The sequence below is a fragment of the Hippocampus guttulatus genome, chromosome 15 (genome assembly GCF_054856545.1).
Source record: "Hippocampus guttulatus isolate MCC_2025c chromosome 15, RoL_Hgut_1.0, whole genome shotgun sequence".
NCBI classification, from domain to species: domain Eukaryota; kingdom Metazoa; phylum Chordata; class Actinopteri; order Syngnathiformes; family Syngnathidae; genus Hippocampus; species Hippocampus guttulatus.
In genome coordinates this window covers 12,842,405-12,853,800 of record NC_141275.1, presented here as the reverse complement: position 1 = coordinate 12,853,800, position 11,396 = coordinate 12,842,405, and the positions used below count along the sequence as shown (strand labels likewise).

At 44.3% G+C, this 11,396-nt stretch overlaps 2 protein-coding genes across 4 annotated transcripts; both read left to right on the top strand.

The window, feature by feature from the left end:
* Positions 1-20: 20 nt before the first annotated feature.
* On the top strand, positions 21-7,931 carry zw10 (zw10 kinetochore protein). 3 transcript variants are annotated; one of them, XM_086131181.1, is made up of 17 exons: positions 21-298; positions 558-969; positions 2,128-2,262; positions 2,353-2,454; positions 2,590-2,667; positions 2,782-2,941; positions 3,236-3,388; positions 4,203-4,400; positions 4,810-4,946; positions 5,026-5,208; positions 5,385-5,614; positions 5,826-5,897; positions 6,076-6,245; positions 6,661-6,791; positions 6,872-7,003; positions 7,116-7,318; positions 7,513-7,931. In XM_086131181.1, the coding sequence occupies exons 2-17, from the start codon at positions 943-945 to the stop codon at positions 7,631-7,633; spliced, it is 2,232 nt and encodes a 743-aa protein (XP_085987307.1). In that variant the 5' UTR covers positions 21-298; positions 558-942; the 3' UTR covers positions 7,634-7,931. The 3 variants fall into 3 exon arrangements, with proteins under 3 accessions (XP_085987307.1, XP_085987306.1, XP_085987305.1); XM_086131180.1 differs by lacking the exon at positions 21-298 and having other exon boundaries at positions 463-969; XM_086131179.1 differs by lacking the exons at positions 21-298; positions 558-969 and adding an exon at positions 1,166-1,375.
* A 1,125-nt stretch (positions 7,932-9,056) lies between these two features.
* On the top strand, positions 9,057-11,377 carry LOC147193974 (G protein-activated inward rectifier potassium channel 3-like). Its single transcript, XM_086131645.1, has 3 exons — positions 9,057-9,197; positions 9,679-10,756; positions 11,174-11,377. Exons 1-3 carry the CDS (start codon positions 9,057-9,059, stop codon positions 11,368-11,370), a joined length of 1,416 nt encoding a protein of 471 aa, XP_085987771.1. The 3' UTR covers positions 11,371-11,377.
* The last annotated feature ends 19 nt before the right edge of the window (positions 11,378-11,396 follow it).

The window sequence follows — 11,396 nt, the reverse complement described above, 5'->3', positions numbered from 1 at the left end:
GTTCGTGCTAAGCCTTATTTCTTTACTAACACAATTGTTAATCTTTGTGCGAGTGTGTGTGTGTGTGTGAGAGAGAGAGAGACAGAGACGGAGACAGAGAGACTTGCCAATGGATTTTGACCCTTTTCGGACACCATTGAATGCATTGCTTTACCCACGTCCAGGGGTGTCCAAAGTCGGTCCTGGAGGGCTGCTGTCCTGTCTGTTTTCCAGCTCTTCCAGGAGCAACAGACCTGATTCACATCATCAGGATTGTTCTAATGCTGCTCCAGAGCTGGTTGATGATCATTTGAATCAGGTGTGTGACAGCTGGGAGAGCATATATATACTGTACATTTCCCCAGTGTGGGACAAATAAAGGATATCTTATCTTATATATATATATATATATAGATAAAAATAAAAAAAATGGCAACAATATTAATAATAATTAAATGATGTGGAAAACAACTGTAAATAGCACTGCGATTTATCCATTTTGTATTTACATTGCACTTAATTGAACGGTGTTTGTTTGTTTTTTCTTCTTCTTTCTGCCTACATTCTTGCTGCTGGAGGCTGTAAATCTCCCCAGTGTGGGACAAATAAAGGATATCTTATCTTATCTTATATAGATATAGATATTCATAGTTAAGGGCAGAGGAAAGCCGTTGTAGTGGATGTAGCGGTCCCAAGTGATGGAAACATCAGAAAGAAGGAACACGAGAAACTCGAGAAATACCAAGGGCTCAGAGAGGAGCTGGGGAGAGCCTGGAAGGTAAAGGTGACAGTCGTGCCTGTGGTGGTCGGAGCACTCGGGGCAGTGACCCCCAAACTAGATGAGTGGTTGCAACAGATCCCGGGAACAACATCGGACATCTCAGTCCAGAAATGTGCAGTGCTGGGAACAGCAAGGATACTGCACAGAACCCTCAAGCTTCCTGGCCTCTGGTAGAGGACTGAATGAGGGCCGGACACCACCCGAGGGGGGTGAGACGAGGAATATTTTTTTTTAATATATATATATATATATATATATATATGTATATATACACACACACGGTTTTATATAAATCACGTTTTATGTATCCATATTAAATGTAAATTAGAGGCGGAAGCGGTTCATGTTGCGATCAAATGAGAAACGACTAAGAGAGGAAAAGGCGGGGCTTTTGCTTGGACTCGCTGCGTGGCCAATCAAACGACGGGCGCGCGCTGTGTTGATCCGTCATAGTTTTAGATTTAAAAAAAAAAATTGGATTTTTTTTTTAACATAACCTTGCGTTCCGGAATGTCGTCGTTTGTCACCGAAGTCCTCGCCAGTTCTGGCAAACTGGAGAAAGAGGACCTGTCCAGTAAAATCAGCAAAATGTCGCGCAAGATAGAAGATACGAAGGTAAAGCGCCACGCTAGCCAAATCATTAGCTAACGTAATGCTAAGTTGCTAAAAGTTTGAGGGAGTATTCAGTGATAACCTTCGCGTTAAGAAAATGTGCTCCTGCTCCTGTTTTACAATAAATATCACGACCTACCAATTACATATGTACACGTTCTTTACGGCGATTAACAATGTGATGTGTTGACAAGGTAATATGATGGCAAGCTTTCTATATGCAACTCGAATGCGAAGCCTTTTTTTAAAATCATGACTACGTACAAGTTGGCAAGAATGTATTTGTTTGCAAGATTTAAAGAGGTTCAGAGCTACATCTAGATTATCTGACTCACATACAGCCCCACAGATCTGTCTTATTCTGGTCTCACAATTTGGTTGGTCATTCAACACAACAAGACCAATACATCTGGATCCAATGAGACATAGGTGTCAAACTCAGGTCCTGGAGTGCCGCTGTCCTGCATGTTTTCCAAGTCTCCCTGTTGCAACACACCTGATTCAAATGATCAGATCATCACCAAGCTCTGCGGAAGCCTGATATTATTGAACCTGTTTATTTAAATCAGGTGTGTTGCAACAGGGAGCCTTGGAAAACATGCAGGACAGTGGCCCTCTAGGACCTGAGTTTGACACCTATGCAATGAGACATCTGAGACCAAAAGAATCATGATAAATAATAGTTTGAGGTTGTGCATGAAAGAATTTGGCTTCATTTTATCCCATTGCAAAGTTATTTTACCTCCATTTCACAGGAAGAAGTATGTGGCATGATGAACAAGCGATATAGTGACTTCCTGCCAAGTCTGCAAGCATCTGAGGACCTGATGGTCCAGGTTGACGAGGTCTCCAAAGAGATGGACGACCTCAAAAATTTCATTGAGACAGAGGTATATATATATATACATATGAAATCAGGTTAGAATAATTAAAAACACTGGTCATTGCACTGTAACATTGTCACTGTTTTTTAAAAACAGGTTCAACTAAATATTGATTCTGCCGTGGCTGAGTATACAAAGTTGAAGCTGCAGCTGGAGAAAAACACAATTATCATCACTATTCTCGGACACCTTAAAGATGTAAGCAGCACACTGTCTCACTAAGCAAAATTTCGTAGAATATTTCCAAATATTACTCAAATACAAATCTCAAAGGACTGAAAAAACCCAATCAATCCACTAGTTCTTGACACACATAATGTCTCCACCTTTTAGTTTCACAATGCAATGGAGAAATTCAACAAAGCCCTTCAAGAAAAGAAGTATGTGAATGCTGCTAACCAGCTGAAAAGCGTACGTAATACTACTAAACTAAATGCACTCTTCAACCTTCAACCAATCCACTGACATCCTACACAAGATTACCAAATCAAAATCGCTTGTCATGGTCATTCTTGTTTCTCCCAGGCGAGGGCAAGCGTGGAATCTCTCAAAGGCTGGAAAACGATGCAGCTTCCGATTATTAGCACGCTTAGCTCGGAGTTGACAGTACAGAAGGAAAACCTGATGTATCATCTGGGAGATGAATGGAAGCGCCTCATTATCTGGAAATTACCGTCCTTAAAGGGTGAGAAACAAACAATAGATTGGTTAGAGTATTTCAACCACATACTGATAAAAAGGATAAATATAAGTTGTATTTTTTTTTTGTATTTATTTTTTGCCTGGGAAGGATTAATTGCATTTCCATTCATTTCAATGGGAGACATTCCCTTGATTTGTGAACGTTATGTGTTCCAAATGGTTTATGAGTTAATGCACTACTGTCCTAATGAGATGGTGCTTTGATACCATATTGTGGCTTCTTGGGGCATTTCAGAAAGACACCCCCCGCCCCCTCTCTTTTAACTTGTACCAACAGGCCCTGCAGGCATGGACTCCTTCCTGAAGGTAGAGCTGTGCCTATGCCTTTCACCCGAAAAGGACAGTGAACCAGAACCACCTGCCGTGCTGCGCAGCGTCCTCCAAGCTTTGGCCATCCAGGGAGACCTTCAGCACAAGATGAAAGTCTTCAGTGAGAAAGCAAAGAGCAATACAAACAATCACCATGTCTTTGATATAGTCTATACCTCAAAGGTCAACCACCAGTTCGGGTGGCAATACATTTTCCCCCATTGCTCATGCCAGCAGAAGGAGCTGATCCGTCATTCTGTGTCATTACTCACTGCTCCTTCTTGTCAAACAGCACATATGGTCACCAGTCACAGAATATTCCAGTCGGTCATTTGTGCAGAGTCCTATCAAGCCAACGGGAAGTCGAAACCCCCCTGTATACACGCGACGAGGCAACATCTCATACATTACGCTGCGTGTATGTGGCGAATGAATGCATCACCAAACCACAAATACCCTGACACCGCCACCGTGCTGACAACTTCACCGAGCAGTCAAATTTGTTATCGGACGCTAATGCTAATCCACATCTCCAAATTGCCTTTATTTATAATAATAATAATAATAATAGATTTTATTTATAAGCGCCTTTCAAGACACCCAAGGACACTTTACAATAACAAAAAACACAAAACAATACGGGTTGAGCAGCGGCAGCCAAAACGCGCCAGCGTTCACTCAACGCGAAAGTCAGAAAGAAACAAGGGATGGAGGGGGGGGGGGGGGGGGGACCACGCTCGTACATGCAACATTTCATGACATTGAAGTTGACTATAATAATTCAGTTCCATTCGATTCCGATTTTATTTCATTTTAAGTCATTACAATCCAATATCGATTAATATACATGCATTTATGGAACATCAATGAGTTTTATGTAGCACTTAAAAAAAAAATCTAAGATGGCAATTGAACCCGCTGCTGCTGTGTTTCAGGTCAGGTGCTCTTGAAGAACATGTTGAAGCCGGTGGTGATGCACCCATTTCTGTCGGTGTTGGTGTCTGAGCAGCAGGGAAAGGGGATCGTCCTGACCTTCGAGCAACTGAAGGGGTCTCAAAAGGAGCGCGCCGCTCCGTCGCAGGTCTATAGCAAATTGCTCTTGCTGCTCAAGACGCTTCACTCAAACCTACTAAGTAAGTCACGCGCTGGAAAAACTAGCATGGCTCGCAGTAGAGGGTAGACATCCGCCAATACTTATTTGGATCAGCAGTAAACCTATAATGCACTCAACCATATATTTTTTTGTTTCAGAAAATGTTGACATCTAATCATAAAAATATATTTGTGTCAAATACACAAAGGTTTGATGTGGAAGCATGAATACATTCTAATATGAAACATTATTTTCAAAGTAGTAGTATAAAATGTTTTGCTTAAGTTAAGATGTTGTGTAGAAAATGTGTTTACAATAAATGGATAACGGCACTTTATTATTTTGTGGAAAACCAAATCCTGCAAAAATCTCCTCCTTCTCCCAAATCTGCACCATAGTTGAATGTGCTCCAGCCCCTTATGCCCGTTTTGTTTCTGTTTTTCCTCTAGATGTGACAATTAACGATAAAAAGCTGTCGACCATCTTTGGAGAGCTGATATGGGAGGAGCTATCACAATGCATCATCCACGAGTGCCTGCTCTACTCCATCCCTACCAACAGCAGCCAACTGGAAAAATACAACATTGTACGCCACGTTACTCTCCTTTTTTTCATTTCGGATTCGGCTCGCAACTCGTCATGCGACCTGTATTTATTTGTGACAGGTTATCATGGCGACGGGAGAATTTGAGACGGCTCTTAAGGAGATGGAGTTTCTGCAGAGTGAGTCTACAGACCTGCTGAAATACGCCAGAAACGTTAACTGTCACTTCGCCAGCAAGAAATGCAAGGATGTCATCGTGGCGGCACGTAAACTCATGACGTCTGAAATGCACAACACCATCAAGGTACGACACATTTGACGCTTTAGATTTGTACGTCACACACTGGGTTCTGTGAACTGTAGCTATGGGGATCTGCAATTTGTACTAAATGATTGAGGTATTATTTAAAATGCATATACCCACAGGGAGGACCATATATTATTCGATGATTAAAAACATTTCATTTTAATTCCATTAAGATCACGCCTGAGTCCAAGCTACGTCTCTCCAAGCTTCCTGTTCCTGAGTCGTGTTCGCCGGTGAAACAGGAAGCCCTGAGCGAGCCGGCGGCCACCACCTTGGAGAACGCCAGTCAGCTGTCGGCATGGAGCATGTGTCTGCCGGCGTGTCGCATCAGCGAGTCGGTGCAGCAGCTGATGGAGCTGGCTCTCAACACGCTGGGCGAGGCTATCAAAAGTTCCGCACAATGGTGTGTTCTGACCGTCGCTCCTTCCAATTGCAACGTTGTGAATGCGTCTTCAATTCATATTGTTGTTAAACAATAAGTATCTGGTCAGTGTTGTCACATTTTCCCACTTCGAAATGAAACATTTTACTCTGTTTGCAGTTCAAAATTGTCCCGTTTAAATCACCTCTATGAAAAGGTGTTCAAGTATCTTTTTTTTTTTCTCCCTCCACAGTGCTTCCCAGCTTTTCTTCACCGTCCGAAATATCTTCCAACTCTTCTACGATGTTGTGCCGACATATCACAAGTATGATTTATTCCTTGCACTTCTCAAATTTTGGTTTACCAGAAAGAAACCAAAGAACAATTGCCATAGATTTCAGGTGATTTTAAGGAAAAATACTGTATCAGGATATGAATTGACCTGTATCAGGATGTCAATTTTTGTCTATATTGCACACCTCTGTTATCTTCTTTCTCCCCAGAGAGAACCTTCTCAAGTTTCCCCACCTGGCGGCGATCCAGCACAACAACTGCATGTACCTTGCCCACCACCTCCTCACCCTGGGCCACCATTTTAGACCCCACCTGCCGCAGCCACTCAGCCAGGGTGTGGTCACCTTTGTCGACATGGTGCCAGCATTCAGGAAATTAGGTAACGCTGTCTTGACATTTGAAGGAGACACAGAGGTCCACTTAAAATGTGTTTAGCTTTGTTACTGTGGTGGATGTTGAAGGATCAGAAGTAATTGACACTGCTGCTTGCATTTCTTAACACATCTTGCAGCAAAGACATGAGGGTTCTGTTGAAAAACAGTGGTCCCTAAAACACTTCCCTGAGGTACTACACTCAAAAAAATGGTGTCCCAGCTACTTCCCTGATATATCTGGCTCTCGTTTTAGCCACAAGAATGAGCAAGGTCTGTCTTTTGTAGAAAACAAATCACAAAACGCAATCTTAAATGACTTGCATCTGTCCGTTTAAAAAATCTAATATGGCATTTGAACACAACAATCTGGCTGCCTCTGGTCTAAATGCCACTGTCCTTTTTTGTTTGCATGTTATCCAGGCGCTCAGTGCTTTCTGACACAGCTTAGCATCCAGAGGGTAGAGCTGTTGGAGCGACTCTCCACCGCTCAAAACTTCTGCAACCTGGATGACCCTGACAACTACACAGCAGCCAGCAAGGCCGTGAGGCAGGTGCGTGGGGAGAAGGAAGGGGTCTTTGGCTTTTTAGTCTTTCCCTCGTAGTAACACGGTGTCCACGTGGTTGATTGCAGGTGATCCATCAGTTAAAGCAGCTGGGGACGGTGTGGCAGGATGTCCTACCGGTCGGCATCTACTGCAAAGCCATGGGGAACCTCCTGAACACGGCCATCATGGAAATCATTGCCAAGATCATGATCCTGGAGGTTAGTTGTTCTCTCTGTCCATTTTCGACCACCTTGAGCTTATTCCCAGTTGACGAGTCGTGGATGCTGCCTAGAAAGGGTTCCGATTTTTTTTTTTCTTCTGCGACTCCAGGATATCTCTTCGGAGGATGGCGAGCACCTGTACACGCTCTGCAAGACGGTCATCGAGGAGGGCCCGCTGGTCTTCGTACCGCTGACTGACGAGCACAAGAACAAGAAGTATCAGGAGGAGGTGCCACTTTATGTCAAAAAGTGGAGCACCTTCAAGGAGCTGGTCATCATCCTGCGTGCCAACCTCCAGGAGATTGTTGACAGGTACAGACTTGACAAATCCCAACGAACAAATCATACCATGTGAATCTGCGAAGTGAAACAAGCAAGAAGCTACTCTTCTTCAACACCTTCCAAGTCTATCATCCCATTGAACCGAGAAACATGAGAACTCCCAGCCTTTCCCCAATGGTCTCTCCTTTGTGGATCACCACAATATGTATGATTTCTCTCCTCAGGTGGGCAGACAGTAAAGGTCCTCTGGCGTTGGAGTTCACAAGCACAGAGGTGAAGAGTTTAATCCGAGCCTTATTCCAAAACACGGAGAGAAGAGCCCTGGCTATGACCAAAATCAAATAAAGATTTGGAGGAGGACACGACCACAATGAAAGACTGAAACACTTTTTTTTTAACCTTCATTTCCCTTCTCTGTCCGATTTCTACAGACTAAGCCACAACATTAGGCACATCTGAACCCAAATTCTGAAATGTGATCTTTTGGGGGGGGGGCATCTTTGGCCCCATTTTTTGGCGCTAATTTGATGTGCAAAAAAAATGATCACTGAGGAAAAACAACCAAAGACAAAGACGGAAGGCATGAATTTCGAGCTGTCCATTGTTTCTCCCGCACAGAATAATAAACTTCAAATCGATACCAGGTCATGTGATTGATTGTAGCACGTCATTACAAAGTAGGTGCTTTTCTGGAGTTACGATAGTAAGAGGTCAGCACAAGGTCGCACGGGTTATGCTTCTCAAGAATGTGTCTCTGATTACTGCTACAAAAGATGATTTAAATCCAATTCATTTCACATAAAGGTTTAAAAACACAAAAATGTAAAGATAAATTTGTATTTCTCAATTTCGTAGCCTCAGGTGTAAACTGGTTGTCATCATCATGTGGATTGTTTCGTACTCGTGCACACTTAACGCAATTATTCCAGTAGAGATTACACAAAGACTTGTCGCCCGCCGGCTTTCTTCATCGCATAGCTTTGTGTATTTACCCATGCGATTGTGTAACCGCTGGACCGCCATCTGTTCACAGGCAGTGTTACATACTGTCTGTGTATGTATGTACAGTGTTTCGGTGTGCGTCTCTGAGTCATTCTTCAAAGAGGATAAAAAATATATGCTTTGAGTGTTATATTTTATATATTGCGCCACATCTTGTGTTCATATATTTGTCTTTTAAAGGGTTATAACACCCCAATGCTGATGCTGTCCATTAGACTGGCATTTTGCACACTTAGCATGAAGCACAGCAGACTTACCAAATTGTTCACTATCTGCCAAACTGCTTCTTGTTGTGAAATGTGTTTCAAATTTCCGATCGCAAGTCAAAGCCTAAAATTGGGTGAATGTCATGTTTCCAAAAAAAACAACTCAACAGTCAGGTCACTCGTATCTCAAGTCACCACTGCTCTATATGTTGAGTTACTCTGTGACTAACGGGAAAACATTGACAGTGGCCACATCTGGACAAAGCGTACTTTAAGCCTCCTGGCAAACTGTCATGTAATCTTTTCCAATCTAACATTTTTCTTTGGGGCTTCTCCATTGGATTTTGAGGATTAAGGATAATCCCCCACTTGTGAAATGTGTGGTGGGACACTGGATGGGACCACTTCCCACAGATCAAGTCTCGATGTATACTGAGACATAAAACATCACAGCTCAGGCTGTTAAACCATCTGGCATTTGTTCCTTAAAGCTAGCAAGAGACACTTTTAATTTCATTGTCCAAAGCAATCTGGTCAGAGCGTTTCCAAGCCCCTCAGAGATGATCTCCACTGTGATGTGCGGCAAGGAAATTGTGGTCCAAAGCGGTCGGTGCGACAGTCTTGACGGAAGCCCTGTCAGGATCGAGAGTCCTGCCGCAAAACATCAGTCCACACCGCAATTTCAATCAATCCCTGATCAGGTATGGTTTTGTCTTGTATTCTCATATTTTTGCTTTTTATAGTGAACAATGATTTCAATATATGAAAAAGTTGACTTTGTAGACCATACTGATTTTTAATATTTTACCCTGCTTCATGGCCGTGGATTTTGACGACCAAAGTTGGCTAATCCAGCCCCCGAAGTCCGTCTTCATAGGCATGTATGTCATGGGTAGACTCACCAAAAGGTCTCAAGAACCAATTCCTCAGGGAATTTACCCAAATGAGCCGAAAATGAAAGCAGGTGTCATGGCGACTTTCTGGACAAAATGATTATTTAGGGCATTGGCTGTGAAAAAAGGTATGAGAGATCCCTTGTAGCTTTCGTGTCCCTTTGTTCCATTAAAGACTGCGCCTCTTCAATACAATACGATACATGCCTTCCTAACATTCCCTCCACTAAAAGAACCTTCCTAACCCTCAACCTGACTGACCTCTCATCCCCTTTCACTCCCCTCTCAGGAGGTCTCCCAGACCCAAACTTTCAGCAGTCAGGCTGCAATGTCCTCCCAGCAGCAGACCTTCAAAATGGCACCACCAGAAACCATCGAGAAGGCCCCCAAGCCCCAGCGTTTCCTCCAAGGCGGCAAGCTTAAAAGTTTTAGCTCCAAGTGGCAATCGCGAGGCTCCACGAGGAGGAGCACCTTTTCCATTCAAACAACCGAGACGGTGAACGGGTCAAAGACGGAGAGGAAGCGGCGTAAGATCTTAGGCGACGCGCACTCCGCGCACTTGACCGTTGGCAGCCAGCGTCAACGCTACATCACCAAAGACGGCAAGTGCAGGGTCAACTTGGGGCCTATCAAGGACAAAAGTCGGTTTATTTCAGACATTTTCACCACGCTGGTGGACCTGAAGTACCGCTGGTTCCTTCTCGTCTTCACCATGTGCTACATCCTCACATGGTTAGCCTTTGGCGGGATCTACTTCCTGGGTGCTTGGTTGCGAGGCGATATTGCCCATGTGCACAACCGACAGTGGCAAGCGTGCTACGCAAACGTGGACAGCTTCTTGTCCGCCTTGCTGCTCTCTCTGGAGAGTCAGAGGACCATCGGCTACGGCTCCCGGATGGTGACGGCCAACTGCCCGGAAGGTGTGGTGCTCCTGATGGTGCAGTCCATCCTGGGCTCCATCATCGACGCGCTAATGGTGGGCTGCATGTTTGTCAAAATCTCCCGGCCCCAACAGAGGGCCCAGACGCTGATCTTCAGCAAACACTGTGTCATATGCGAGCGAGACGAGAAGCTGTGCATGCTCTTCCGAATCGGGGATCTCAGAGAGAGCCACATGGTGGACGCCAAGATCCGGGCCAAGCTCATCAAATCCAGGCAGACCAAAGAGGGGGAGTTCATCCCGCTTGAGCAATCCGAGCTCAACTTGGGGTATGACACGGGTGGAGACCGACTGTTGTTGGTGGAGCCCCAGACCATCACCCATGTCATCAACCAAAGCAGCCCCTTCTGGGACGTGGGGGCCGAGCGTTTGAAGAGGGAGAGCTTTGAGATAATCGTTATCCTGGAGGGTATCGTGGAAGCCTCAGGTTAGTACTTCATTAAATCCATTTTCTATTCATCCCGGGCAGGCAGTCTATCTACATGTTTCTAAGCAATGGATATTTCGAAATAAACAGTGACGCAACACGGCTAACCAGATAACGGGCATATGTTCCTTATCCTCTGCAAAGAGTGGTAAAAATGACTCCGGGTTGTTGAGCAGCTAAAACCCTCTCTGTGTAATGATGTAGTTAAGTTTTACTGCCCCCAGGCGGCAGCCCAGAAGGAGTGCACAATGTCCATTGAATTGAAGGGAAAGAAAGCAGAAAAGAATGTTTCATGTCTTTACATTCTACTTGATTGTCATTACTGTATGTTGTATAAAGTACAGCATTATAGAATGCCGTGCCGCCAATTAAAAAGTCACTTTTGTAGAACATGTCCTCTTTCTCATTGCTTCTCAGGCATGACGTGCCAGGCCAGAACGTCGTACACGGAGGACGAGCTCCTGTGGGGCCACCGGTTTGAGTCGTGCATATCCCTGGAGAAAGGCGCCTTCCGCGTAGACTACAGTGCGTTTGACAAGACCTTCGAAGTGCAAATGTCATCACTGAGTGAAAAAGACAGGAGAGATGCAACGGAACGAGAACTTGAATTTTAGCTGGTGATACTCAATCAGGAGCCATT